This window comes from Canariomyces notabilis, assembly GCF_033297395.1.
Source record: "Canariomyces notabilis strain CBS 508.74 unplaced genomic scaffold N656scaffold_8, whole genome shotgun sequence".
NCBI classification, from domain to species: domain Eukaryota; kingdom Fungi; phylum Ascomycota; class Sordariomycetes; order Sordariales; family Chaetomiaceae; genus Canariomyces; species Canariomyces notabilis.
This window is the reverse complement of record NW_027041830.1, coordinates 678185-702884: the sequence shown is the minus strand read 5'-3', so window position 1 is coordinate 702884 and position 24700 is coordinate 678185. Positions and strand designations below refer to the sequence as shown.

General features: G+C 55.7%; 8 protein-coding genes across 8 annotated transcripts; 4 read left to right on the top strand and 4 right to left on the bottom strand.

The window, feature by feature from the left end:
• Nucleotides 1–1001: 1001 nt before the first annotated feature.
• On the bottom strand, nucleotides 1002–2121 carry N656DRAFT_797439 (Brix-domain-containing protein; the record flags this gene model as incomplete). The annotated part of the gene is made up of 5 exons (XM_064817638.1): nucleotides 1002–1431; nucleotides 1483–1509; nucleotides 1572–1755; nucleotides 1819–2062; nucleotides 2116–2121. 5 exons carry the CDS (start codon nucleotides 2119–2121, stop codon nucleotides 1002–1004), a joined length of 891 nt encoding a protein of 296 aa, XP_064671142.1.
• A 5199-nt stretch (nucleotides 2122–7320) lies between these two features.
• Nucleotides 7321–9174, top strand: N656DRAFT_828635 (uncharacterized protein). Its single transcript, XM_064818547.1, has 2 exons — nucleotides 7321–8092; nucleotides 8168–9174. Exons 1-2 carry the CDS (start codon nucleotides 7685–7687, stop codon nucleotides 8948–8950), a joined length of 1191 nt encoding a protein of 396 aa, XP_064671141.1. The 5' UTR covers nucleotides 7321–7684; the 3' UTR covers nucleotides 8951–9174.
• Nucleotides 9175–9486: 312 nt separating this feature from the next.
• N656DRAFT_797436 (uncharacterized protein) lies at nucleotides 9487–10002 on the bottom strand (the record flags this gene model as incomplete). The annotated part of the gene is made up of 1 exon (XM_064817637.1): nucleotides 9487–10002. The coding sequence occupies one exon, from the start codon at nucleotides 10000–10002 to the stop codon at nucleotides 9487–9489; it is 516 nt and encodes a 171-aa protein (XP_064671140.1).
• A 1348-nt stretch (nucleotides 10003–11350) lies between these two features.
• On the top strand, nucleotides 11351–12942 carry N656DRAFT_628874 (uncharacterized protein). The gene is made up of 5 exons (XM_064810359.1): nucleotides 11351–11803; nucleotides 11865–12025; nucleotides 12095–12304; nucleotides 12381–12775; nucleotides 12844–12942. Exons 1-4 carry the CDS (start codon nucleotides 11463–11465, stop codon nucleotides 12470–12472), a joined length of 804 nt encoding a protein of 267 aa, XP_064671139.1. The 5' UTR covers nucleotides 11351–11462; the 3' UTR covers nucleotides 12473–12775; nucleotides 12844–12942.
• N656DRAFT_844475 (uncharacterized protein) lies at nucleotides 12655–16409 on the top strand. The gene is made up of 5 exons (XM_064819147.1): nucleotides 12655–12775; nucleotides 12844–13987; nucleotides 15011–15575; nucleotides 15632–16137; nucleotides 16189–16409. The coding sequence occupies exons 2-5, from the start codon at nucleotides 13016–13018 to the stop codon at nucleotides 16249–16251; spliced, it is 2106 nt and encodes a 701-aa protein (XP_064671138.1). The 5' UTR covers nucleotides 12655–12775; nucleotides 12844–13015; the 3' UTR covers nucleotides 16252–16409.
• Nucleotides 16410–16646: 237 nt separating this feature from the next.
• Nucleotides 16647–17982, bottom strand: N656DRAFT_707374 (branched-chain amino acid aminotransferase II; the record flags this gene model as incomplete). Its single annotated transcript, XM_064811428.1, has 2 exons — nucleotides 16647–16814; nucleotides 16882–17982. The coding sequence occupies 2 exons, from the start codon at nucleotides 17980–17982 to the stop codon at nucleotides 16647–16649; spliced, it is 1269 nt and encodes a 422-aa protein (XP_064671137.1).
• Nucleotides 17983–19814: 1832 nt separating this feature from the next.
• N656DRAFT_628961 (uncharacterized protein) lies at nucleotides 19815–22441 on the top strand. Its single transcript, XM_064810361.1, has 3 exons — nucleotides 19815–20220; nucleotides 20301–20458; nucleotides 20514–22441. Exons 1-3 carry the CDS (start codon nucleotides 19996–19998, stop codon nucleotides 22162–22164), a joined length of 2034 nt encoding a protein of 677 aa, XP_064671136.1. The 5' UTR covers nucleotides 19815–19995; the 3' UTR covers nucleotides 22165–22441.
• On the bottom strand, nucleotides 22404–24442 carry N656DRAFT_828630 (uncharacterized protein). The gene is made up of 2 exons (XM_064818546.1): nucleotides 23727–24442; nucleotides 22404–23670 (listed from the first exon to the last, which is right to left on the bottom strand). Exons 1-2 carry the CDS (start codon nucleotides 24371–24373, stop codon nucleotides 22719–22721), a joined length of 1599 nt encoding a protein of 532 aa, XP_064671135.1. The 5' UTR covers nucleotides 24374–24442; the 3' UTR covers nucleotides 22404–22718.
• Between the last annotated feature and the right edge of the window lie 258 nt (nucleotides 24443–24700).

Here is a 24700-nt window from a genome sequence, read left to right as displayed (position 1 = left end):
ACATATAGGTACAATTTCGGTCACATAGGTACAATTACGGATACCTTTGTAGTAGTCTCACAAATCACAGCCTGCCCTGTGTGTCGGACAGAGACTCGTCCAGCCAGCTCAGCAAACGTTGACCTTCGTAAAGCAAGGCATGGAAACGGTGCAGTCCCGAGAGGCCTTGGAGAAGTCCAATCAGGGAGTACACAACCTGGAACCTTGTCGAGTGTACCGTACAGTACATAGTCAAGTCCTGCCAGTCATGGGAATCGACGTCCTTGCATCACTGAAAGGCTGTGAAAGCTCCCCCAACTGCGGCTGGTGCTTGTACGTGTAGGTTGCCAACGATGAGCGGGATGGGATGGCGTCACTGAACGAGGCTGGGGTGCGGATCTGCAGCTTTCTCTCCACTCAGTCCACTCAGGCTGTCTCCTCCCTCCTGCAGGGCCCGCCTCAGCCTCGGCTTGCGTGGGCTTCATCAGCGACGCATTCTACATCATGCCAAGACAATTTGACGGATTGCGTATCGTAGCTGGGTTTATTCCCCATTTTCTTCCTCATGAGTTGAAGACTCCTAGCTCGGCTCAAAGCAGCAATCCCCAGTTTGTTTCGAGCCATAAGCCATTACTGGCAGCGAGTATATGATCCTGCTCGCATGCGCCATCTTCCACGTTCAATTTGCTTTCGCCATCATCTCCTTCCCTGTAGCTTACCACCAACACAAGGAACATGCCCCGGAACAACCTGAGCCTCGACTTGGCTTTTGCCATCACCTCCACCCGACAGGTGCTGCGCGCTTGATGCAACTCTGACAACTCGTATCTGATGTGATACTTAATGGTCGTTCCTCCTCGGGCCTGCACTCGATGTTTCGACGTGGCTTCTGGTGGGTGTTAACCTCCCTTCCGTATGGTGTTTCGTGCCGCTTAGCGGATGGAGATACTGCCAATAAGCAGCCAATTCATGGCTGCCCCAGGCGATGCAACTGATACAGTCTGCCACAGATAGCGAAGTTCTCAGAAGTAGTTCTTCTTCCTGCCTGTGCGCGTGTACTGGCTTAAATGCCATTCCAAGTCGGCATCCTTATTTTCGAGGGTGCCCATGGTGATAGAGAAAGGCCGCATTGTAAAGCGAGGCCCGACCTCGCTCAGCTCAACTGAGTTATAGCTCGTCCGGACATAGACGTGGTGACGGACTTCTATGCAATCATCCTGGTTTAGGAATGTAATGACCCGGTTGCCTGCTGTCTTGCTGGCGGCAGGGTCTCGGGGAGGGAACAGATGCTTCAGGATCTTGACTACCCGGAGGCCGAGCGGTGTCTTGAAGTTCTCAAATATTAGATGAGGGTAACTCTCACTGACTGTCCCCTTGATCGACCGGGGGATGTCTGCGCGCAACACTACATTATGTAGCGAGGCCATGAGCGTTGGTCCGTGAGGAAAATGGCTGCAAAAGTGTCAGAGATTTCTCATGAATTGGCCGAACCAAGGTACTTACCTGACGGTGATAGCTGTTGGTGTGCCACTAATGCCAGAGTTAGAGACTATGAGCCTTTACCAGACGTGCTCAATATGGGGATGACAAACCGGTGTTCGTGAAGGAGAACAATGTCACTGAGTCGCTCGCTCTGAGCCGACCGTACTAACTCTGGAAGCACGAGGTTTCCTCGATTGAGACGGATGGCAGTAGGGAAGAGTAATCTAATCTCCTTGGAGAAGGACATTAACCTGGAACTGGGATCTCGTGACGTTGTAACCAGAACTCTTGGATCTAGAGCGAGCAGAGTCAGTAACCGTAGTCAGGCACCGTAAGGGGCGATTGGAGCATACGTACCTACAACGCCCGACAGTTCCGAATACTCGTCGTCTATATCCGCAGCGTCGCCTTGAGTGATATCTCGGGAGACATCGTAGTCGTAGTCTTTTCGCAGTTGCTTGTCGTTTGCGATCTCTGGATCTAACGGCTTTCCCGAGGCCAGGGCGGCCCTCAGTTTCGCTCGCTTTTCACTGACTTCGGCATCGCGCAAGAGCAGGGCTCGGCGGTAGAGGTAGTCCCTCCTCTGGCGAGCTTGTTTGCGCTGATGATCGTCAGTAAACTCAATGCCTGTAATAATGGGCAGAGATGGCATACAATCATCTTTTCTCCCAGCAAAGTGAACGTCAAGATAGCTCGGTAGTGCTATTGACCGTGAGACCCTGGAAGCTGTTAAGCAAGGTATGGTTAAACTTAACATAGTCGGAAAATTCGCCTGCAAGGCTGAATTACAGGCGGGAGATAAGATAAGGCCGGGAATTTGAGTTGCAGCCGAGCTGTACTCCACTTGTGTAGTGAGGCCGGGGCGCTGAGGTGTGGGGGCTCAGCGCTAGCGGGGCTCACCTGTTGAGCAAGGTTTGGTGGAGCACACAGCGCCGAACTTTTTTCGCCCGCCGGGCACGGTACATCTCCGCCACTTTCCACTTTCGTCGGCGACTCTGGTGTTGCGCTGAGGTGAGGGCCGAAAGTGCTCAGTGCTGCGTCCATTTCCACCGATCCGTCACCAAAAATCGCAAACGACAGCGGCCGCAAAACCTGAGACCTACAACAAGCACGTATTCGCAATCTTTTGCGAACCTGCAGTACTCCGACTGCTACTAGCGATAATGTGACCGTTCTTTCCCAACACTACTCCTGTCTCTTTCCCAGGCTACTCACTGCGACAAAGCCGCAGTTCCGGGCGGCTCGAATCTACAGATACTCTCGACAGCGGTGACCGACTCAAGGTGAGCCCTCTCATACCTGGGCACGTCATCATTCCCGTTCTCTTGACTTCATGTACATTTCATGTCGTGTCGATGCGATGCAATGCAATTTGGGCCTGGGTTGCCGCGCCACTAACCATCTGATCTTGTCTAGACAACCGTTGTCCATTCTCCAACACGCACAGCATGGATGCCGCTTTCACCCACCTCGGGAACCACCTCGTTTCCGACTCAGCCGCTGCCATTAAGGCTGGAGGCTCTGACGAACTGTCAACCATTGACCCGGACGAGAACTTACTGTACGACGCTTACAGCGCTCGTGGTGCTCGGACAGGGTTAGGCAATGCCAGACGCCGCCAGGATGACGACGACAATGAGACCGAGGTCTTTGACGACGATGACGAGGAGAGCTTGGCTAGCGTTCCTGTCGAGGGCATGAAAGCTTTAAAGTTGAATGCCCCAGAAGAGGAGAAGGAGCTGCCTGCCCACGCTTGCGCGTGAGTGATATTGAACTAAGCCCGCAATGCCGGGACACCTGCTAATTGATATTCACAGGTACTGCGGCATCCACTCGCCAGCCAGTGTTGTCAAGTGTCTCGCGTGTAGCAAGTGGTTCTGTAGCGCTCGGGGCAACGCCAGCTCTTCCCACATAGTCAACCATCTGGTGCGGGCGCGACACAAGGAGGTCCAGCTCCATCCACAGTCGTCTCTCGGGGATACCGTCCTGGAATGCTACAACTGCGGGACCAAGAACGTTTTCATGCTTGGTTTTATTCCAGCTAAATCCGATACTGTGGTCGTCCTCCTTTGCCGTCAGCCTTGCGCCGCCAACACATCATCCAAGGATATGAGCTGGGATATCACGAGATGGCAACCCCTTATTGAGGACCGATCTTTTTTGAATTGGCTTGTCCAACCCCCGACGGACGCTGAGCAGCTTCGAGCCAGGCACCTGACGCCGCCCATGATTGCAAAACTCGAGGAAATGTGGAAGGAAACTCCAGGCGCCACTGTTGCCGACCTCGAAAAGGGTGCTGGCGCCGACGATGACCCGCATCCCGTCCTGCTCAAGTACGACGACCCGTACCACTACCAGAATATCTTTGGGCCCCTAGTCAAAATGGAGTCGGATTACGACAAGAAGCTCAAGGAGGCGCAGTCCGAAGACAACCTGCACGTGCGTTGGGATTTTGGGCTGAACAACAAGCACCTGGCCAGTTTCATTCTGCCAAAGATTGAGTCGGGCGACGTCAAGTTGGCCGTGGGCGACGAAATGCGACTAAAATACAAGGGTGATCTCCGCCCTCCGTGGGAAGGCGTGGGCTATGTGATCAAGATTCCCAACAACCAGTCGGACGAGGTCACGTTGGAGTTGCGAAAATCCGGTAACGACAAGTCAGTGCCGACCGAGTGCACCACGAACTTCTCGGCCGACTACGTTTGGAAGGCCACCTCGTACGACCGTATGCAGTTCGCCATGAAGACGTTTGCGGTTGACGAGCTCAGCGTCTCGGGTTACATTTTCCACAAGCTCCTCGGCCACGAAGTGGCGGTTGCCCCGATGAAGACGCAGATGCCTAAGAAGTTTCACGTCCCGGGTCTGCCAGAATTGAACCATAGCCAGATCACAGCCATCAAGACAGTGCTATCGACTCCGCTCAGCCTGATTCAGGGGCCGCCAGGCACCGGCAAGACGGTCACTTCTGCCACCATCATATACCATCTCGCCAAGATGAATAACAGTCAGGTACTAGTCTGTGCCCCGTCCAACGTTGCTGTAGACCAGCTGTGCGAGCGGGTTCACCGCACCGGCTTGAAGGTCGTCCGTTTGACGGCCAAGTCGCGCGAGGATGTCGAATCCTCAGTTAGCTTCCTGGCTCTGCATGAGCAGGTCCGCATGAACGATAGCAATACCGAGCTCAACAAGCTTGCTCAACTCAAGGCAGACCAGGGCGAGCTGTCGTCACAGGATGAGAAAAAGTTCAAGCAGCTGACGCGTGCTGCTGAGCGTGAAATCCTCAACAACGCCGATGTCGTGTGCTGCACCTGCGTCGGAGCCGGCGACCCGAGGCTTTCCAAAATGAAGTTCCGGAACGTGTTGATCGACGAGTCTACGCAGTCGGCCGAGCCAGAGTGCATGATACCTCTTGTTCTCGGATGTAAACAGGTGGTCCTGGTTGGCGACCACAAGCAGCTCGGTCCTGTCATCATGAACAAGAAAGCAGCCAAGGCGGGCTTGAATCAATCTCTCTTTGAGAGGTTGGTCAAGCTGAACTTGACACCGATCCGGCTCAATGTGCAATACCGTATGCACCCATGCCTCTCGCAGTTCCCATCGAACATGTTCTACGAAGGATCGCTGCAGAACGGCGTAACCGTGAGCGAGCGGCTCCGAAAAGATGTGGACTTTCCTTGGCCGGTAGCTGAGATGCCCATGATGTTCTGGTCGAATCTAGGCACTGAGGAGATCTCGGCATCTGGTACATCCTACCTCAACCGCACCGAGGCCTCCAACGTCGAAAAGATTGTTACGCGCTTCTTCAAAGCGGGCGTGAAGCCAAGCGATATCGGTGTCATTACACCGTACGAAGGCCAGCGTAGCTACATTGTTAGCACGATGCAAAACACTGGAACGTTCAAGAAGGAAAGCTACAAGGAAGTCGAGGTAGCTTCCGTGGATGCGTTCCAGGGACGGGAGAAGGATTTCATTGTTCTCTCCTGCGTCCGCTCGAACGATAACCAAGGCATCGGCTTCTTGTCGGACCCTCGCCGTCTCAACGTCGCGCTTACCCGAGCGAAGTACGGCTTGGTGATTATTGGGAACCCCAAGGTCCTCTCCAAGCACGAGCTCTGGCACCACCTTCTTGTTCACTTCAAGGATCGAAACTGCCTCGTTGAAGGCCCTCTGACAAACCTGCAGACGTCACTCTTGCAATTCAGCAAGCCCAAAACGAGCTTTCGCCCCCCGCGCTACTCTCAGCAGAATCAACATGTCGCCGCCGGCTACCCCAGCAACCGTTATGGCAACATGAACGGCTCGGTACGGGACTACGAGACGGGCTCGATGGTCTCGTATATCCCTGACGACGTTTCATCCATCCACAGTTCCGCCTTGGGCGGGGCCGGATTGAGCTCGGCCTACCCGCACATGTTCTCCAACTTCAACCCTGATCAGTGGCCCGGCTTGCCTGGCACGAATGTGGGCGGTCGCCCCGGCACAAAAGGCCGTAGCCGTGCCACCGAGAGCATCGCGGGCGAGAGCGTCGCCAACAGCGAGTTTACGGACGCGAGTGCTAGCGTCATTGGCGGCAAGGGCGTAGGCCAAGGAGGCGCTAGTCTCGGAGCCGGCCTTAGCGAGGCGGTCGGCTCAGTTCGGCCGACATCTTACAGCCAGAGCGACCGCCTCAAGCAGTATGTCGAGAGCGGCGGTCGTATGGGTGTCGGCAACGGATACGGACGACGGTTTGACGACGATGAGAAGAGCGTTAGCACTGCTTTTGCTAGTCAAATTGGATCAGGCTTCGACTGAGAATCCGAAGAGCAGCGAAAATTCTCTGTTCGCTTTGTTTCCCTGCAAACCTTCAAGGGTGGGAACTGGCATTGTATCCAGTATCCAAACACGGTGCGGCCGTTACCTGCCTGCCCTTGCGCCCCGGACATACGTCGAGCCCACGATTCAGTCGATGGCTGCAATCTCTTGGCCTTGCGGCCTCGGGAGGAGGATTCACAGGCCTAGAAGACCTGGGGAGCTGCTCGCCAGTAGCGCCACCCGGTCAACCAGCAGACTACTCCCTCCTGCGTTATCCTCCGCATACCGGTATGTACATACCGCACTCTTGTCCGGTCATCCCTCCTGTCGTTCCGGCAGCGGCCTAGTGCTCTCTCGGCCCGCTGGGCAGGGGTTGGGGACCGTAAATGTTGCGCAGAATTATTAAGGTGTTTTGTTCAACATGGCAGTGTTACGGGGAGGAGGAAGGGAATGCGGAGGAGGTGAGGAGGGCAGTGTAGAAGGCCGGTGGACCGCCTTTGGTTCGATTGGAGGGGGCCTCCACCCCGCGCTTAATTCGTCCAACGGCGGTTTTAGCGGCCGAGATGGGGGGATGATGCCACGGAAGTCACTCATTCTAGAACGAGCAGATCTTTCTATTCGATTGACCGGGAGTCAAGACTAGCCAACTTCGTGGCTCCCGTGTCTGCAGCCGCTCTCAAGCCACTCGTTCCTGAGGGAGTTGCTTGACAAGAAAATTGTAGGTAGCCCAGAGAGAGACAGCGAAGACATTCATTCATTTATTATCATTCATTCAAAGTGCCAGGTATTCATTCATGATCGAGTGTGAACACTGCCTCTTTTGTAGAGCAATCACAATCGTGAAAGGCCTGTTGGCTAGGTAGTTAGAAAGCTACGATACCCACCTAGGCGCTTCGAAGTTGGAACGACCACTGTGATCCAGATATGGATGGTTGCGTGGGTAAGGTGAAACGTCTATGGCCGTTTCTTGGCGTCGTTCTCGAACGCGCGGCAAAAGTTGCAGCGCTTATTTAACGTCATGCGGAATCATCTGGAGTTGCGAGCCATGTGAATGGGTATTTGGATTCTGTGGGTTCTGAATTGAGCATTCAAAAACGTCCCATACCTCTTACCTCGTCTTTGCCTGCCAAATCTTGAGCAGGCACATACCTTACGTACATCGTAGTTCACCTTGACTTCCCAAAGCGGTGGACTATCGCTACGATACTGTACCTGAAACTGACATCATTCGCACTGCCACAGACGTGCAAACGCACTACTGCACCTGCAGTTACCGCAGCCATCCGCAGTTGCCGAGACCAGGGAGCTGAACATTGAGCAACTCGCTCTTCAGCTCGATTTTGCCCTCTGCACGTTATTCCCAATTTCCTCAGTATTTTCGACTTATTGGTGGCCGGTATTTCATTTCCACGTTGTCTTTATATCGACAGCAATGGCATTACCAGAGACTAGCAATCCCCAGGATGGAATCAGCCCGGACGCCAAGCCGGCGCCGGAGACAGCCCCGCCTCGGTCGGGGACAACAGAGTCCACCACCAACTCCGCCGAGCAGCCGACGGCGACGACGACAACGACGCAGCCTAGCGCCTCAGCTTCGGCCCCAGTATCAGTGACAGATGGCTCTACCATTCAGCCCGATGACGAGGACTTCAACCCCGTCGACTTTGACGGCTCAGTCGACAGCAACCACGAGCTTCCCACCCCCGAAACCCTCCGCAGGATCGACAAATACCTCGTTCTCGACCGCCACGGCAAATCCCATACCTTCCGCAGTCTCTACACCGGTAGGCACGTCGCCCGCCGAGTGCTAATCATCTTTGTCCGGCATTTCTACTGCGGCGTAAGTCTTTCCCCGCTCCCTTCCGCTTTCTACCCCTGCTAAATAAATCCCCAACCCGGTGCCGTGTTGTGTTAGAACTGCCAAGAATACCTGCGCGCCCTGTCAAGCTCCTCAATAACCCCATCTTCACTGCTCGCCCTGCCCAACCCAACCTTCATCGCCGTGGTCGGGTGCGGCGACCCGGCGCTGATCGACATGTACGCGGCCGCCACGGGGTGTCCCTTCCCCATCTACGCGGACCCGACCCGGCGCCTGTACGACGAGCTGGGCATGGTGCGCACCCTGGCGCTGGGCTCCCGCCCGGCCTACACCAAGCAGCACCTGCTCGTCAGCAGCCTGCACTCGGTCGTGCAGGTGCTCAAGCAGACCCCGCGCGGCTTGGCGCTCAAGGGCGGCGATCAGAGGCAGATTGGTGGTGAGTTTTTGTTTGAGCCGCCACCGAAACTCGGCGCAGCGGCTCGTCGTAAAGGGAATGGGAATGAGCGGGAGGGGGATGGGGACGGGGATGGCGGCGCTATTAGCCCGACGGCTGTGGAGAGCATGAGGAAGCAGGTGGTTAGCATGACCTTGATGGGTAAGGGCGAGGAGGACCGGCAGAGGGGTAGCCAGTCCAGTCTGGACGGCAAGTTTGAGGACGACGAGGGCGAGGACAAGATTGTTACCTGGTGCCACCGCATGAAGAACACGCGGGACCATGCCGAGATTCCCGAAATTATGGAGGTGCTGGGGCTGGATGGGCACGGGTTGCCAGTTGGTGACAAGGAGAGGTGGGAGAAAGCCTTGAAGGAGAGGAAGGGTACTGGCTTGAGCCTGCCTGGGAAACAAAAGGCTGACGCAACAGCCACGACGACGGCGTAGGGCGCGCGTTGGGAGGCGCTCCGGGAGAAGGTCAGAGGGCTGTTTTCAGCTGAGGGCCGTATGAAGGGGGCTTGAGTCTGGGGCGGGGACCGACGGGGAGCAGGCTAGGGTTATTGGGTTTATGGCGTTGATCATTTGAGCTTGTCAGGGATTCCTGGCACGCAGAACTCGGGCAATGTTAGCATTTCCTAGCCTTGAATGATACCATTTTATGGAAATCCCTGAGCATCCTCTGTCTGGTGTGGCCTGATGGCTGATTCCCTCTGACTATCTGAGAGGCATAAGCTGGTTCAAGGAGACTAGACCTTCAGTAGAACATTGCTACTAAAGTAGTAACCCATAAGCCAACAAAGACATTTAGTAGTATTTCCCAACTTGGAGCTAGCTAGGTCACTAAGTCCATATTCACATGAATACAGTAGGCCCCAATCTTATCCGATCCCGCATCCACAAACCACGTATCACCTCAATACTTGAATACTCGGTGATGTTTGAAAGACAACAGGCCAACCTCAAAATCACTGTCGGCACCATGTTCATGGGCTCGGAGGGCTCGGACGGCGATCAACCTCGGCAAACTTCATAGCTGCTGAGGAGACTGTAAGCCAGCGGTCCGGATCGTTGGCACTGCCACCCTGTATAGTCACTTTCAACGTGATCCCCATTCCATTGTTCACATCTACCCTTTTGTCCTCGGGTATGATGGAACCGCGGTCGTCATGGATACTTGTTCCAGAGAAGGGAGTAAGGTGTCGGTGAAAGAGGTCGTTGGCCTGGTACAAATGCACCCCATCGATTTGCGCCTTTGCGCCCTTTGCGAATCGAACTGTGAAATCCACTGGGATGATTTTCTTGGTGGCATGGTTGGAGGCTCGCGTGTTCAGAGTAAGGGGAAGATGCACCCAGTCCCAGCGTTCCTCCCTTGTAGGGGGGTCGCCTTCTGGTGTAAGCACAGTCCCAAAGCCCTTTGGCGTGGCCTTCAGCGTTCCTTCTTCGGTTCGTGCCGCGGAGCCGTGGACTTCAATACTATGAGAGATTGGTGGTAGTGACATGATAATCGGCTGCACTGAAGGATATGAAGATGTGAGCTTGGAAAGTAGTTTCTAGTAGTGGTACCGATGTGTGACTGGAGCGGGTGGGAGACTTTCTGCAACCGCTTGAACTCTGGGACATCACTTCGTTCCTATATATATCTGGGGATGTCCTCGGCGTCCTCCAGCAGAAGTAAGTTGGAGGGACGAGGCTGTTATCGGCTCAGTAGATGCTTGACTAATGATATCGTGACCAGTTCTGGGCGTAGCTTTTAGTAAGGTACTTATGACGCGACGTTTACTTATGTGATTCTTGACTTCCCTTGAGATGTTCTACATATTTGAACAGATGCCATCATACACACACCTCTTTGATGCTGATGAGTATCTGCTCCGCGTATCAGAAATGGAGTGACAACACCATCTCAGCATCGCTCAGTATCGCGAACATCACCTGTACGTTTTTTTGGCGCGTGGATACCCGAGTTGGACCTGAAAAGACAGCGCATGGACTTTGGTGACAAACTATAAGTCCACCGCATGTCTGTGTGGAGATCATGAGACGAATTCTAGACCAGGCCGCACAGGAGAGTTCCTATGGTACTCAGGTACTGTACTGTACCTAAGTAAATCCAGTATTGAGTACCATTCATGTTTGAAACACAGGGAGGAACGGGATCATCAAAAATATAGTAAGTACATTAAGTAGTGATGTTGTGCCTCGAGGTGACAAAACGCCGGGAAGAAAAGGGGCTCAGGAGACCAAGAGACTACATACCTTATATACAAAAGAGAGATCCCCCCTGACAGGGTCCAGAATGCAGCAAGTGCCATACCGGCTCCTTGGCCTGTAGCCGCTCGATCAGTACTAATATCCCGCTTTAAGCGCCCAACACCAGCCGGTTGATCACCCCCCCTGTCTTGGCCAGTCCAGCCTTGCCCACCGTGTTGTCCCGCTGCGCCTATGTATACCAGCGGCGCATTGATCATTGCTGCCTGAGTCTGGTTCTGGCATTACCCTTTGAGTCAAGGGGTAAGGCGGCATCGTGAGGGATCTAATGCTTCTACGTTAAGATTAATGGTAGGATACATGTGGTTTTTGAACCTTCGCATAGATGCCGTCTGCAGTGTATAAGCTACCCAAGGCCATGGCCCGGTTCCTGGGCCCCCGGACCCCGCGAAGGTTGAAACGCCCCGGGCCATTGTCATACTTAAATATAAGTTCGAGGCGGCTCGGCATGTGAGCTGAGTGGGCATACTGGCGGCGTAGCTGGGTAAGGTAACCCTACCATATTTCAATGGGTATCAGGTTGTTTGTAGCCCCTTATTATTAACGAGCGTCAGCTTACGTCGGCTGCACCCCTTGAAAGCCGTGCAGGATCCCGTCCCCGGCGTACGACCAGGTAAATAGTATACTAGTAGGCCTCCCCGTTCTCCAAGTGCCTTTTTCCCCTGAAGCAGCTGGCTCACGGCTTTGCAACATGGCCGGCGCCGCATCGGAGACCAACTACTTCAAGTATCCTGCCACGGCAAGCGATCATTCGAATCTTGAAATCGTTCCAGATGCTGCAATCGAGCCGGTTGGGAAGGATCGGCCTGCTCCCCAAAGTAGCTGGCAACACCAGCAGCAACAACAGTACGGCCAGCTGGAAAAGAATGAATCGTCCCGAGTCCCCGGAAAGGAGATCTTGGGCCTATCCGTGCGAACATTTTGGGTAATCACCATCTCCTTGGTCCTTGTCCTTGCGGGTGCGATCGGAGGCGGAATTGGTGGTGGCCTAGCAGCCTCGGGGCGAAACAGAGACCAAGACGACTCGTCTAGGTAAGGCTGATGCCGTTAGTGTTGCCCAGAAGCCCGCAATCTTTGACACTTCGTCGTGCAGGTCGGCGGGAACAACTGGCGCAGAGACCACAGAGACCCCGGCAGTGACTTCGGGTACCGGAACAGTAACAAGATCGACACCGACAGCAGCATCGTCGCTGACAGCAATCGCCGGAGCCGCCTCCCCGGCGCCCCGGGATGCCGGATGCCCCAACATCAACGGTACCTTCTACACGCCAAGTGACGCATCAGGCAAGCTCATTGCCATCCAATCTGACGGTATATTTTCAGACCAGATATTTGTGCAACTCTGCAACACCAACTACCCGTCTGGCGCGGAGTACGGGAACCCCGGCATTTACGACATCCTCAAAATGTACGTGCCGAGCCTGGAAGACTGCATCACGGTGTGCGCCTACTACAACCGCCAGTACCAAATCAATGAAGCCAAGGGCGTTCCCAGAACCGGTCTTTGTAAAAGCGTTGCCATCGTCAAAGCAGGTAGGTTGCGCAAGGCTTTGTCTCTTCTGATTTTGAAGATTTCCAGGCCCCTGATCCGGATGCTGATATGTCGCAGAGGGCGAGTACTGTTACCTGAAGAACGGTACTGGAAGAAATGATACTTTTGGTAATCCCAAGGGCTTCACGAGCGCGGTGCTTATTTCGTAGGATATATTAGTATCGAGGTAGTCGGATATGATACCAGCCGAACGGTTGGACATGTGTAGTTTGTAAGTAGGATTGCTAGCGGACGGAGGAACCTGAATAGCATTTATAATCGTGTCCAAGTTCTCCACAAAACAGGTTTCGTACCTGGTAGCTTTTAGAGCTTCGCCGACTCCTTGGACATGCCTAACCCGAGACAAGTCGCTGAGCCCAGAGTTCGAATGTGGAGGGCCCTTGTCGATAGCCGGCGATACTGCTTCCCCCTTTTCCGCTCCTTGGGTTTCAAGTTTGAAGAGGTCGTGATGTGTACGTGGTACTCTCCCTTAAACCGTCGTGAGGGGCCATTCATGTTAACTGCAGTGAGCCGGACGCAGTGTAACCATGCTATACCCTTCTTGTCGGCAAGGCAGCGAGCCTTGCGACTGTCAAGGCCCATATATAATGCAGGCAAGTCGAGAATTTAGAACCTCCTTGTGATGAGAAGACCAAGATACTGTTCCGCGTTGAGCGTTATCCTGCTTTATTACAACAGTTATTGTGTTAGAGATGAAACTATTCGTCGTCAGCCCGGATTGTGCATCCAAGGACCAATGCTTGCAGATCAATGGCATGGGATGGGGTCTCCTGGAGCAAGACGTATCGCTTGATTTCTCATCCAGCGAACAGAGTGACTTCATCTGTGTTTCGTACTCCTGGGGACGCGGTCGTTCCCCAAGCCCCATCCACCCACCGTACGTGGTCTCGGACCGAACTCTCCCTGTCCTAGTCACCACCATCGCTCAGCGGCCGACATGCCGCAAAATCTGGATTGACGCCTTATGCGTACCGCCTCCCTCCCAGCCGGACCTCCGCTCGGCAACTCTCGAGAGCATGGGCTTCATCTACTCACGCGCGGCCGAGGTGATCGTGGTACTCACCCCACAAGCGCTCCCCGTGCTGGAGCAAGTCAGACGCTCGTCATCCCCGCTTCCTCGAGCCCATCTCGACATCCTCGAGGCAGAGGACTGGGTCACGCGCGCTTGGACGTACCAAGAAGCCGTCAACGCCCACCGGCTGGCCATCACTTGCGCCGACAGCCCACCGGGCGTCCTCGTGGATAGCATGCGCTTCTTTTCAAGTCTGGGACACGCCCTCTCCCTTCTCACGCCCGAGAACCGCAAGAGATATCCCCGGCTAAATGGCTTTGAGGATCTCATGGCCGACTGCGCCGTTGCGGGATACCTGGAGAGGTCGGCGCTGCAAGTCATGAGCATCATGGACGTGCGCACGCAGACGTGGCCGAATGATCACTTTTATGCCATGATGGGCGCCATTTCGACGGAGCCGGCGAGGGCGGTGGAGCGGAAAAGTCCTTGTGAGGCGTTCATGGCGCTGTGTGAGCGGAAAGGGGACTACAGCTTTGTGTTTAGTTCCGCCGGCAGGGATGAGAGGGCGGGGATGCGATGGAGGCCCAAGGAGGAAGACGAATTGAAACCCATCATCAAGTTGTCAAGTTGGGGGGAACGGTTGAGAGGGCAGGTGAGGGACGGATGTCTGGTTCTGGAGAATATTGTTGTGTTAAAGTTAGGGACAATGCCGCCGGAAGTTGAAGCTTGGATTCAAAGGTGGCTGGAAGGTTCGTGTTTCCGACCTGAAGGGTATAGACCAGATGCAAAAACTGAACAGGCGGCTTTTGAGGGTCTTCAAGAGCTCGGGTTCTCAGGAAGCTCGGAATGTTTGACTACAGAGTATGGCTTAGTCTTTCCCCAAAATCGGCTGGATCCGTCGGCTCAGGTCGAGGTTTTCGTCAGCGCCGAAATTCGGTGGACGCTTGGGGCGCCGGCTCTGGTCCGGTATCGTGGGGAGTCTGGCATTAACTCTGACGTCTTCTCACATGAGCCGGGAGTCTTCTTTGGAGATATGGACAGCGTCCTCACTGCTCATGTCCCGACAACCGTTTCTCTTTACTGACCGGGTTGACAGGCTGGGCCTTGGACAATATTCGGTCATGCTGAACAAAGCGGACTCAGCTAAGCCCCTCGACATGTACCAAAGTCATAGAAGCTACGAACCGCGAAGGTAAAACGTGGCACTGAAGGTCTTGGAGGACAGTACTGACGTTTGCAATTCCACTTCTGCTCATAATCTTCTCGCATATCCCATTCCGTCTACCGTGCAGGTCAAGTCAGAAGGATTACTTGCAGAAATTTCTATTGATATTCGGCGGTATATTCGCTCCTTCCCTCCGACGGGTGTTTCAATTGACCTAGCGGTTAGCTACTGCCTACCTACCTAGACAGTCGTTACTTCCTTCTCCAGTTTATAAAATGAATGAGTCGGCAGATATACCCACAGCTCCAAACTTAAGTTGGATTCATGGTTGAAAACGATGTTTCCCCTCGACAGTCGACACAGTCTCTGGTATCCGCATTGCCCCTTATCCATATTCCATCCCTAGCCTCCCAGCAGAGTCCTACACCACGGCATTGTTAAAGACAGAGCTCTACAATTAACTGGGCTTTGGCCATACAACGCAAAATGAACACGGCTAACCCAATTAAGGCCTTCAAGGGGTATCCGTATAAGCGTCGTGAGGCGCTCGACGACGTGAGTGACCTGGCCAACCACCCTCCTCCGCCGCCCGACGGATACCAACCGAGCTTCACATCGCCGGACTCCATCAATACCTCTGACCAGGTGCCTGTGCCATGGTCCAAGAGGCTGCGGTCCAGTGGATCTCAGCGTGGTCTGCGTGGCCAAGCTGCCCTCGGTGGGAAGACAAAGCAACTCCCATCCCCGAGAATGACAAACCCCAGTAGTAACGATAACATTGGTTCCTCCTCGTCATCCGGCGGCTCAAAATCAAAGACTCAGCCCACCCAATCTTTTCGGGACCGTGTCATGCAGCCACCTAGGAGAACGTCGCCCAGATTCACTGTCCCTGGCAATCCGGCTCGACAACCAAATCAGAAGAAACGCTCAGTTGCCCCTTTCTTCAAACGCATTGAAGCGGCCTTTCAGGACAAGCCATTGAAGCCCAACGACACCAGCGAACCAAGTAACAAGACGCAACGGCCTACCCTTTCGCCCTCTCCCGACCCGGATGAACTGATACGCCAACTCCAAGGTCTGTTCTGCTTTATTGTCCAACTAAACCATCCCACTCTAACATGTGAGAAACAGACCACTACCTGCAAACCGCCTCCTCCCTGCACACACACGCCACAAGCCAGCTGTCACGGGCGCACTCCCTCCTTTCCAAGAAACTAGCCGATAGCGTCACATCGCCCGACGAGGCCTTTCTGGCCGAAACAGAAGCCCACGTCAAGAAGCTCGCCACGCCTCTCGACAAGTTCACGATCCGCTCCCAGCAGCGCGGCGCAGATGGCACCATTCGCACCGAGCAGGACACCGTGGGCGAACTCCTTGCCCGCGCTGAGGCGCAGGTCAAAGAGTTTGAAACGCAGTTGAGTGTGTTCTGGCAGGAGTGGGCAATCGCCGAGGGGGAGGTGAAGAGTGCCTTGAAGGAGATCTTGGCCCGAGGTTCGGGAGAGAAGGATACAGGTGGAGAGGAAGAGGAGATAATTCGGCGGTTTAGGGAGGTAGTCGAGCGGGTTATCGGCCAGGCTGAGGAGGAGGCTGTTGTCCTTGGAGAGGAGGCGGTCGGATTGATGAAGATGATTGAAAAGGTAAGTTGGATGGGTGGTGTATGGAGTGCAGGTCGACTAATTGGTGTGCAGGACTTCAGAAAAGCGACGCTGCCTGATCTGCACACATTTTTTCAGTCCATTGATGAGCCGTGACAGGGACGGGATATGAGATGGGTATGTGGTTGAGATCATTGCTCCGCAAGCTTGCTCAGTCGTTTCGATGCAATCTGTTACCTCCATTGTTAAGATCTGGCTTTCTTTTCCGAGTAAGAGATAGGTTGGAGGGGCCGCATACGTAGTCCTGATTGTGGAATTTCTTCGAGGCCATATAAGGGTTATGGTCTATGTCGCAAATAGAACTCTTCGTGGCTGTATATGCACAGTCTACCAACCTCTACAGGCATCTATGCAATCGAACACGCCGCTAATCCGCGAGATGCTCTCACCACCCAGCCTCCCGAATGCCCTCGAAATGACTTTTGTTGATGCCGTTCCGCTACAACGCTAAATACGATGCAATGCAAGTAGAACGCCTCGAAATGCAACATTTACTGCTCGTCAACAACGACGCCCCAAGGGTGCTGCTCGTTGCCGTACATGATGTCTGATATCCAACCCTTGATCTTGGCCGTGTACTGGCCAATCTCGCCCTTACCCATAGGGATGTGCACGTCGGTGTCACGATGTCGGATCTGCGAGACCGGGCAGATGAAGAACTAGAGACGGATACTGTCAGCAATATTTCCCCCCGAAAGCCATCACAGAAGGAGACGATTGACGTACCGCTGTACCGGCCGCAAAAGCCTCCACCAACCTCCCCTCTCTATCCGCCTCGAGCACCTCGTCAATCGTGTACCTCCTTTCCACCACCTCGAGCTCGCCCGCCAGCCTCTCCCTGGCCAGCTCCACCACGCTCCGCCTAGTCACGCCGTCCAGGATGAGCTTGTCATCCAACGGCGCCGTCACCAGCTCCAGCCTGCCCTCCTTGCTCCGCCAAACGACAAAGAAGTTACTCGCCCCGGCCTCGGTGCAGTACCCCTCGGGGCCGTAAAGCCACAGAATCTGGGTGAATCCTCGCTCGCGGGCCTCCACCGTGGCGAGCAGGCTGGGCCCGTAATTGGCGCCGACTTTGGCGTAGCCGAAACCGCCCACCCAGGCGCGGACCATGTCCTCCGGGTTGGTGTGCAGCTTCATGCCCCCAGGAGGTGTGTCCATGCGGGGCATGAAGCTGGCCGTGATGAAGAGCAGGGCCTCCTTGGGCGCCTGCACGCCCAGCTGGGGCTGGGTGCCGATGACGGCGGGGCGTAGGTACAGGTAGCTGCCGGGCCGGGACTTGGGAAGCCACTTTGTGCCGTCGACGGCCACGAGGGCCATGATGAGCTTCTCCAGCTCGGCCGGGTCGAACCCGGGGAGAGAGATGCGCAGCGTCGACATGAGCATCCGCCGCGCGTTGCAGTCGGGCCGGAAAAGCCGCAGCTTGCCGTCGTAGCCCCGGTACGCTTTCAGCCCTTCGAAGCATTCGGTCGCGTAGTGCAGCACCGAGGCCGTCGGCATGAGGCTGAGGGGCCCGTAGGGCTTGAGCTCGGGCGCGGACCACCCTGACGAGGCGTCCCAGGTGACGGTGATCATGTGGTCGGTGCAGATGGTTTCGTTACCGGAGCAGGCGGTGTCCTCGTCCGGAACCTCGCGGGCGGTGGGGTCGGCGCGCCGGATGGTGAGCTTGGAGGCATCGAGCGGTTGGAGGGTGGTGGTGGTGGTGGTCCCGTTGGTGTGGCCATTGGCGTGGCCGTTGGCATGGCCGTTGTTCAGGGCCGGCTGCTCGGCTATCTTGTTCTCGAGAGCGGTTGAGGCGAGGTCCTCAACGGGTCCTTGTAGGGAGCGCATTGCTGCTGAAGTCTGTTGCAGAAGTGTCAAGGCTAGATAGATGGCGGATATTGATCACCAGACACCCTACAAAGAAAGGCGAAGGAGAAAAGAAGCAAACTTTGAAGTACAATGACGGAAAAGGAAGGGGAAAGGGTCAAGGTGGTCACGAGTTGGTTCTGTACTTAAATACATAAATGTCCTTCAAAAGTGACTAATGTGGCTACCCCTAGACATGGAGTCAACCTTTCATGAATGCGAATTGCGAACTCGGCACGCGGTCGTGGCAGGTGACCAATCAGGCAGTCGAATTGGGACGGCTCTGGAATGTCCACCTCGTCGTTGGGAGGGCGCAGGAACCTGGAAAGTGGTGGAACATTGTCATGGACCAACAATGCAGGACCCTACCTGAGATATCCAAAAAGGTCCACGTAGATTAGATAAGATCAAACAAGATCTTGGATTTCAATGCCAAAAATATCATTATCGAAGCCTTCTGTAGCTTTCGTTTGTCGAATCCAACCGGAACAGGTCAGACTCATGAAGGGGTGGAATTGGGGAGTCGGGGCCAAGGGGCGAAGTAAGTCGCGACTCGCGAAGTGCCGTGAAGAAAAGATCTGGTCTCAGGTTCCAAACTGGTGGATTCCTTGTCCACGAAGCGCCGGCAGACCAATTGACGCATCTCATTATGGCGCACACGACGCACAATAGACCCGACACAACGCGATGGCAAGCGCCACGAGTGCTGTCTCCAGCCGGAGGTCAAAGCAAGAAAATCTTATGACTTTGCAAAGCGGAATCCAGGGTTGAAAGTCAATTGGCCCGTGGATAGCCGCGGCTAGGCGTGATAAACGTTGACTCAAGAGGAAGTTCGGTATCCTATCAGCGCCGTTATCGCAGATAACGTAAACTGCCCCACACCGAAAAAGCTCAAACGAGGGGGTCGAAATCGGTCACCGGACTCACCGCAACACACCGCATCTCTGATGGCGTCCGCCGAGAGGTTTGAGCGCTTGCCCCACTCCGGGACCGCCCGTGTAACCCGATAACCCGAGAGATCGGGATCGGCAGCTTCATGATAAACTGGCCCCGAGTTGGACCTGCAATTCCGCCATGGTTTCCCTGCTTTGCCTTCCTAGCAAATACCCAGCCGCCATTGCCGCGAAACTGTTATCAACAACAAAATACGAATATCAACCGTGATGCTTCTGCCGTAACTTGCCGTAACTGGCGCTCCACGTGGAACCCAGGTGTCCACCGGCTCCGGCGCCAGCAACTTAGCACCCCCGGCCGTGTCGGAATCAACTGCCACCGAAGGTCAGTCGCCAGTATGGTCGGCACGGATATCCGGTGTCCTCACGAATCTTGACACGCGGCCGAACCGCGTCGAGGCCAACGCACCAGCTCACACTCGGATCGTTCGTCCGAATGGTTGACGACGACGTGTGGTCTGCGCATTCTTCCCCCTTCCACGGCTGGACAGGAGCGATCGATTATACTCAATACAAGCCTGCCGTCATGGACATCTTGTAATCCGTGACGAGCTTTGCCCATCTGCCCGTGACCGTTCTCTAGGGAGGGGCGATGTGTTTTCCGTGGAAGCCGCCGCGAAGTTCGATCGGCAGAGATCGCCGCAGTTTCTGGAGAGAGCAGCCTCACAAACACTCGCATGCGCCATGCTGCGGTTCGGTTCCTGCTCTCACGGGTAAATTACACTCCGTCATCGAGTGATGCCAGATGGCAACACGGAGCAGATTTCCTGCATGATTGACTTCCTGCCGTCGTGATTGGATCCCGCACCCATCGCTGTGTGGTGTGGTTGTGGCCCAACTCCATGCCCGAACTCTGTTCCTAAACGACACTTTGAGATTCATCATTCTCCTTGGTCCGTTCTCGATCCTTCTTTTTGAGAGCAATTGCGACCCGTCCTCGATTCAATTCTAGCAGTGCTTGCTTTTAAACAGTTCTTGATGATTCCGTCATTCGTACATTCTCCGCCTTTCCTCTTATTCCCCCCTCGACCCGGGCAGCGCCATGTCCAAAGACGCCAGAGACCTGAAGCATAAGCACGACGGGCCACGACAGCCGCACAGAAAAGACTCCCTATCCTCCGTACTCTCGTGGGCTGGATTTATCGCGGCTCCCAAGGCACCAGGCAATCATCCCCTGACCGGCCAACACTCGACTCAGGCGTCTTCTAGCGGCAGCAACTCGAAACCGCGGCGGCACAGCGTCGCAGGGCCAGACACAAAGAAGAAGGCACGTAGTGGTCATACCACATTTCGAGGCTTTCCGCTGAAACTTAGGAAGGGATTAGTACTAACTTAACCCCTGCAAAGACACCTTCGAACCTGGATTCAAAACCCCAGGCTGGCGCTTCCAAGGCTGATAAGAATCGCTCTTCAGAGAAAGTGCATAAGAGCGTCTCCGACCCTCTGGATGCTCCCAAGAGCATGACCCGAGGCCAGTCCGCGCAGCCCGCCCAGGAAAAGCCAAGGTAAAATCGGTCCAAGTGATATCATGTATTCGTACTCTTACACAATGTGATCTAGGTCTCCGACGCCCCCGATGCCCAAATCAATTCTTCGCGTCTCAAGCCCCGATGGTTGCAAGCGTCCTCGGCAGTTCGTTAACCCGGAGACGGGGGAGCCAGTCAGCCCGGGAGAGTCCCCCACATCGCCGGTGTTCGGCACCTTGTCGCTAGACTCTCCGCCTGGTTCACCCCCGATGTCTCCCGTGCAGAGGCCTATGTCTCCCGGAACAACCGTCCGATTCGCCAAAGCGACCATCCACAGAGTCGAGGTCGGGCCCGGGCGCCGTTTTCTTCCTGTGAAGCGCAAGAGCAAAAGCACCCTAACCTACATCTCACCCCTCGACCCAGGCACGCAAAAGAGCGCGCCAAAGACCATGCTGCAGAGTCCTACCAAGATGAGACGGCACCAGGAGAACCAGGCAGCCATGGGCAGGTACTGGATGCGGACTGAGGAGGAGGAGGCGCAGTGGAGAGCAGAGGCCGAGCGGAGGGCTGAGGAGGAGGCCGAGAGGTACCGCAACGAGCCCGCCAGCCCCCCTCCGCCGGTTGTTGCTGCCACTACCGAGTCGGCCGTTGAAGCTGCAGTAGGGACGAGGAGCACGCTAGCGGACAAGGTTACCGAGATAGACAAGGTCACTCCCAGGGACCTCAAGCCGAACCCGGATAAGCTGGAAGAGGAAGAAGCAGAATCGTCCGACTCCGACACGGACGAAGAAGCGGGGGCGAAGTGTTCCGTTTCAGAGAAGACGGGAATGAGCGCAGAAGAGACGGATGAAACGGCTAGAATGGCGGCGGGGAAGGAGACGGGATCTGACGCGTCCGATGAGAATTTTGAGGGAGCACCCAAAGCTACTCTTCTCAACCCAACACCAACACCCACAGTTGCTGCGAAAATCGCAACGCGGGGAACAGGAGCCCATACCCCGGCCGTCGCACTCGCGGGAGACACCCAGACACCGACAGCCGGTCTAACAAGAACAGAAACTCTTACGCAGGTTACAGAAGGAAAGCCAACTGATTCTCAAGCCGCCGAAAAGCACGCAGCCGAGGAACGAGCAGGACAGACAACGACACCCGGCCTCGCGAACAACAACCCGCCCGGGCAGGCAGAAGCAGGATCCAAGACGCCCAACGACCCCCAATTGTCAGCAGCTGGTTCCTCGCCCTCCTCCTTGCCGACGGGGCCGCTCTCAAAGGACAAAGACAAGCCGGCACCGACATCATCACCCATCCTATCAGGAGGACAGGGATTGGCGCTAGGACTGGCGGCAGAGAAGCGACCCGGCTCGCCGATCCAGCTCGTCAGCTGCCGCGCCCGGCCCCGTTCCCGGTCGCGATCCGTCTCGCCCCGCAGCAGCAGCACAACGACAAAACCACCAACGACGACACCGACAAGCAGTACGGCGGCGGCGGCGGCGGCGACGAAGATATCGACACCGGCGGCGTCAGGGAAAAACGGAGTGAAAAGTCAACGAGCGGCATCGCCAACCTCCTCAGCCTGCCCCGGGCTGAATCTCAAATCCGGCGGGGGTAGTGACAACGGTGGCGGCGCAGGCGGCGGCATCAGTAGTAGTACTAATAGCAGCAGCAACCATTTGCATTTGTCTGGGCGCAGAGGAGGCAGGCGGTGTTTTGACGAGCATCACAACAAGCCCGAGATAACAGCTTGAGAAGATCTCGGGTCCTTTCGCATTATTACAAGTTGGGAAGGGTGTGTTGTCGCTTGGCTTTCTGCTTGGTCTGTCATGTCATGCCATTTCATTTGATGTCAAACTACCTAATGTGCCAGTCTCTTCTTTTGTTTCCTGTGCCAACCTGTACCGTTTGGTTCTCTGCATATTTGCATTGAATTTGTCTTCTTACCTCGTCCGTCTGCATGGTTGTGAAATGCTGCGTGGCATCATTTGCTCATTTTCCTTTGCTGATTATTCTTGATTCAACGGATGCATCTGCATGCTGTGTTATGATTATTGTAGTTCCAAGAGGAGAACTTGGCTGTCCTAGTCTCCTCGCAATATAAGAACAAATAAGGTCTAACTATCATCTCCCGCTGCACCCAGTTTGATAACGTAACGAGACATAAGGATATCTTTCCAAGCCAGATTGACCTTCCAAACGCCAGGCTCCCCCAGTCCATTCAGGGGTGTATGCATACCCTACCATCCGCCCCAAACATTCTTCCTCATATGCCCACACCCCCCTTCCCTCCCTATTTCTCAATGTCCTACATCAACCCACTGAGAACGACCTTCCCAACATTCGCCACCTCGCTCTTGACCCCGGCGCGGCTGGCGTCCTCAAACTCGCGCATGACGCCCTGGAGGAGCAGCTTGCGGACTTTTGCGTCGGCCTTGGAAAAGAGCTCGGCCACGGCGCCACCGCACTCGCGCGGCGTGGGACACAGGCTGAGGATGCGCGCGTACGTCTCGATGAGCACGTCGCACAGCGTGGCGAACGTCTCGAAGAAGTCCGGGTCGAACGGCAGCGCGGGGGTCAGGAGATGTGTGTATTCCTCCCCCGGAAGCAGATCGACCTCGGACGCGGCAAAGTTTATGCTCGTCGTCGTCGTCGTCGTCGTCGTCGTCGTCGTCGTCGTCGTCGTTGCTGTTGTTGTGGTCGTCCCTCCCCCCACCACGGGGCCGGAGGCGGGGGTTATGATGCTGCTGCTGCTCCCGTCGCTGATGGCGGCGTGTTGGAGCTCCGGAGCCAGAGAGGGTGGGGCGCCGGCCGTGTTGCTCTCTACCTGCTCGAGGCCGTATCCCCCCATGCCGAGACCGATATCCCCACCACCACCGCCGCCGACACCGCCGCCGCCACCAACGCTAACGGCGCTAGCGGCGGCGCTGCTGCTGCTTCGGCGGCCCTTGGACACGGGGGCGGTCGCGCGGCGGAACATTTGCGGGATGCGGGCGGCGCGGGTGAGTGAAGACGGAGTGGTGCCGGATTCGGAGTGGAGCTGTTGGAAGCTGTCGAATTCGGTGAGCACGGCGTTGAGCGCGCGGAGGAACTCGACCGGATGGTGCGCGTTCGGGTCCAGCACGGCTGGCAGCGAGATGCCCAGCATCAGGTAGTTGGTCGCGCGGCGGCCGAGCTTGCGGCTGTCGTAGTAGGGCATGCGTTGCAGATCTGGCTTGTCAAAGAGGAGCGTGTTGAACCAGTACATGCGGCCTTCGTGGCTATTTTAGACCTGGTCAGACTCGAGCTAAACCAGGCAGGGTAAGAGATGGCTTACACCTTGCGTAGATAGTCTAGTGTTGATATCCTCTTGTTGGCTGTCTCTTGAATGTGCTGATGCACGCTGCTCAGCTCGCTCATTGCGCCGCCGCCGCCCATGGAAATTGACGGCGGCAGTTGGACGGGATAGCCATTTATGGGCGTCGGGGCGCCGCGGCTCAGCATCTTGAGAGAGAAGCTCTCGGCGGAGGCGGGGGACGGGGCTATGGCGTCGGTTTCGCGGGAGATGTGGGCGGCCGAGGCGAGGGCAAAGTCGGGGAGCGGAGGAACGGGGTTAGGATCGGGGAACAGCTGGACTGCTGGGGGACGAAAGTTAGGAACTCCGCCGCCATTGGCCGAGGACGAGGAATTTGCGCGGGATTTGCTGCCTCTGCCGGGCGACGTCCAGCTGAAGGAAGGCTTGCGGCCGAAGGAGGGTTTGCGGTCCTTGCGGAGCACGTTTTTCTGCCGAGGGCTTTCTTCGCCCGCGCTGGTCGGCGGCCTGGACCTCGCGGGCGATTTGCCGCTGGGCGATGATCCAAGGTCGTTGCTAGTGTTGGTGTTGGTGTCGGTGTTGGTATTGGTGGTGTTACCTCTACCTCCGCCAAAAAGGGTCGAGAAGAAAGGGGCGGCGTTTTGCGTCGGCGTGCTTCCGGAGCGCTGCATGTCTCACGCAATTTAAAGTTGGTCTCCCTTGTTCAGCGCGAAGAACGCAGCAACCTCATTTGCTGCCCCTGATGTTAGCGCGCCGAATGCGGTAGGCGGCGCTGACAGCCTGTCCAAGGCGCTGGAAGACGCCGAGCCGGGGCTGCAGCTGGGCTTCTCTTGCGAAGAGAGGGGGACGCTACTCCGTAATAAATCTGCAAATTACGTAGGTAGTGAGAACCACAGAGGGATGATAGATGACATAGTTATGGAAAATACGACAAGAGTGAGTAGGGCGGCTACAATGAATGGCCATCTTAAACCTCGGTCATTCTTGCATCCATATCC

Excerpts from the sequence above, each read along its gene's own strand:
- N656DRAFT_828635 (XM_064818547.1), top strand. The coding sequence starts at position 7,685 with ATGGCATTACCAGAGACTAGCAATCCCCAGGATGGAATCAGCCCGGAC. Across the intron at positions 8,093-8,167 it reads TCCGGCATTTCTACTGCGGC|AACTGCCAAGAATACCTGCG; the intron begins GTAAGTCTTTCC and ends GTGTTGTGTTAG.
- N656DRAFT_628874 (XM_064810359.1), top strand. The coding sequence starts at position 11,463 with ATGGCCGGCGCCGCATCGGAGACCAACTACTTCAAGTATCCTGCCACG. Across the intron at positions 11,804-11,864 it reads GACCAAGACGACTCGTCTAG|GTCGGCGGGAACAACTGGCG; the intron begins GTAAGGCTGATG and ends TTCGTCGTGCAG. Across the intron at positions 12,305-12,380 it reads CGTTGCCATCGTCAAAGCAG|AGGGCGAGTACTGTTACCTG; the intron begins GTAGGTTGCGCA and ends GATATGTCGCAG.
- N656DRAFT_844475 (XM_064819147.1), top strand. The coding sequence starts at position 13,016 with ATGAAACTATTCGTCGTCAGCCCGGATTGTGCATCCAAGGACCAATGC. Across the intron at positions 15,576-15,631 it reads ACTGATACGCCAACTCCAAG|ACCACTACCTGCAAACCGCC; the intron begins GTCTGTTCTGCT and ends TGTGAGAAACAG. Across the intron at positions 16,138-16,188 it reads TGATGAAGATGATTGAAAAG|GACTTCAGAAAAGCGACGCT; the intron begins GTAAGTTGGATG and ends ATTGGTGTGCAG.
- N656DRAFT_628961 (XM_064810361.1), top strand. The coding sequence starts at position 19,996 with ATGTCCAAAGACGCCAGAGACCTGAAGCATAAGCACGACGGGCCACGA. Across the intron at positions 20,221-20,300 it reads GGCCAGACACAAAGAAGAAG|ACACCTTCGAACCTGGATTC; the intron begins GCACGTAGTGGT and ends ACCCCTGCAAAG. Across the intron at positions 20,459-20,513 it reads CCCGCCCAGGAAAAGCCAAG|GTCTCCGACGCCCCCGATGC; the intron begins GTAAAATCGGTC and ends AATGTGATCTAG.
- N656DRAFT_828630 (XM_064818546.1), bottom strand. The coding sequence starts at position 24,373 with ATGCAGCGCTCCGGAAGCACGCCGACGCAAAACGCCGCCCCTTTCTTC. Across the intron at positions 23,671-23,726 it reads CTAGACTATCTACGCAAGGT|CCACGAAGGCCGCATGTACT; the intron begins GTAAGCCATCTC and ends GGTCTAAAATAG.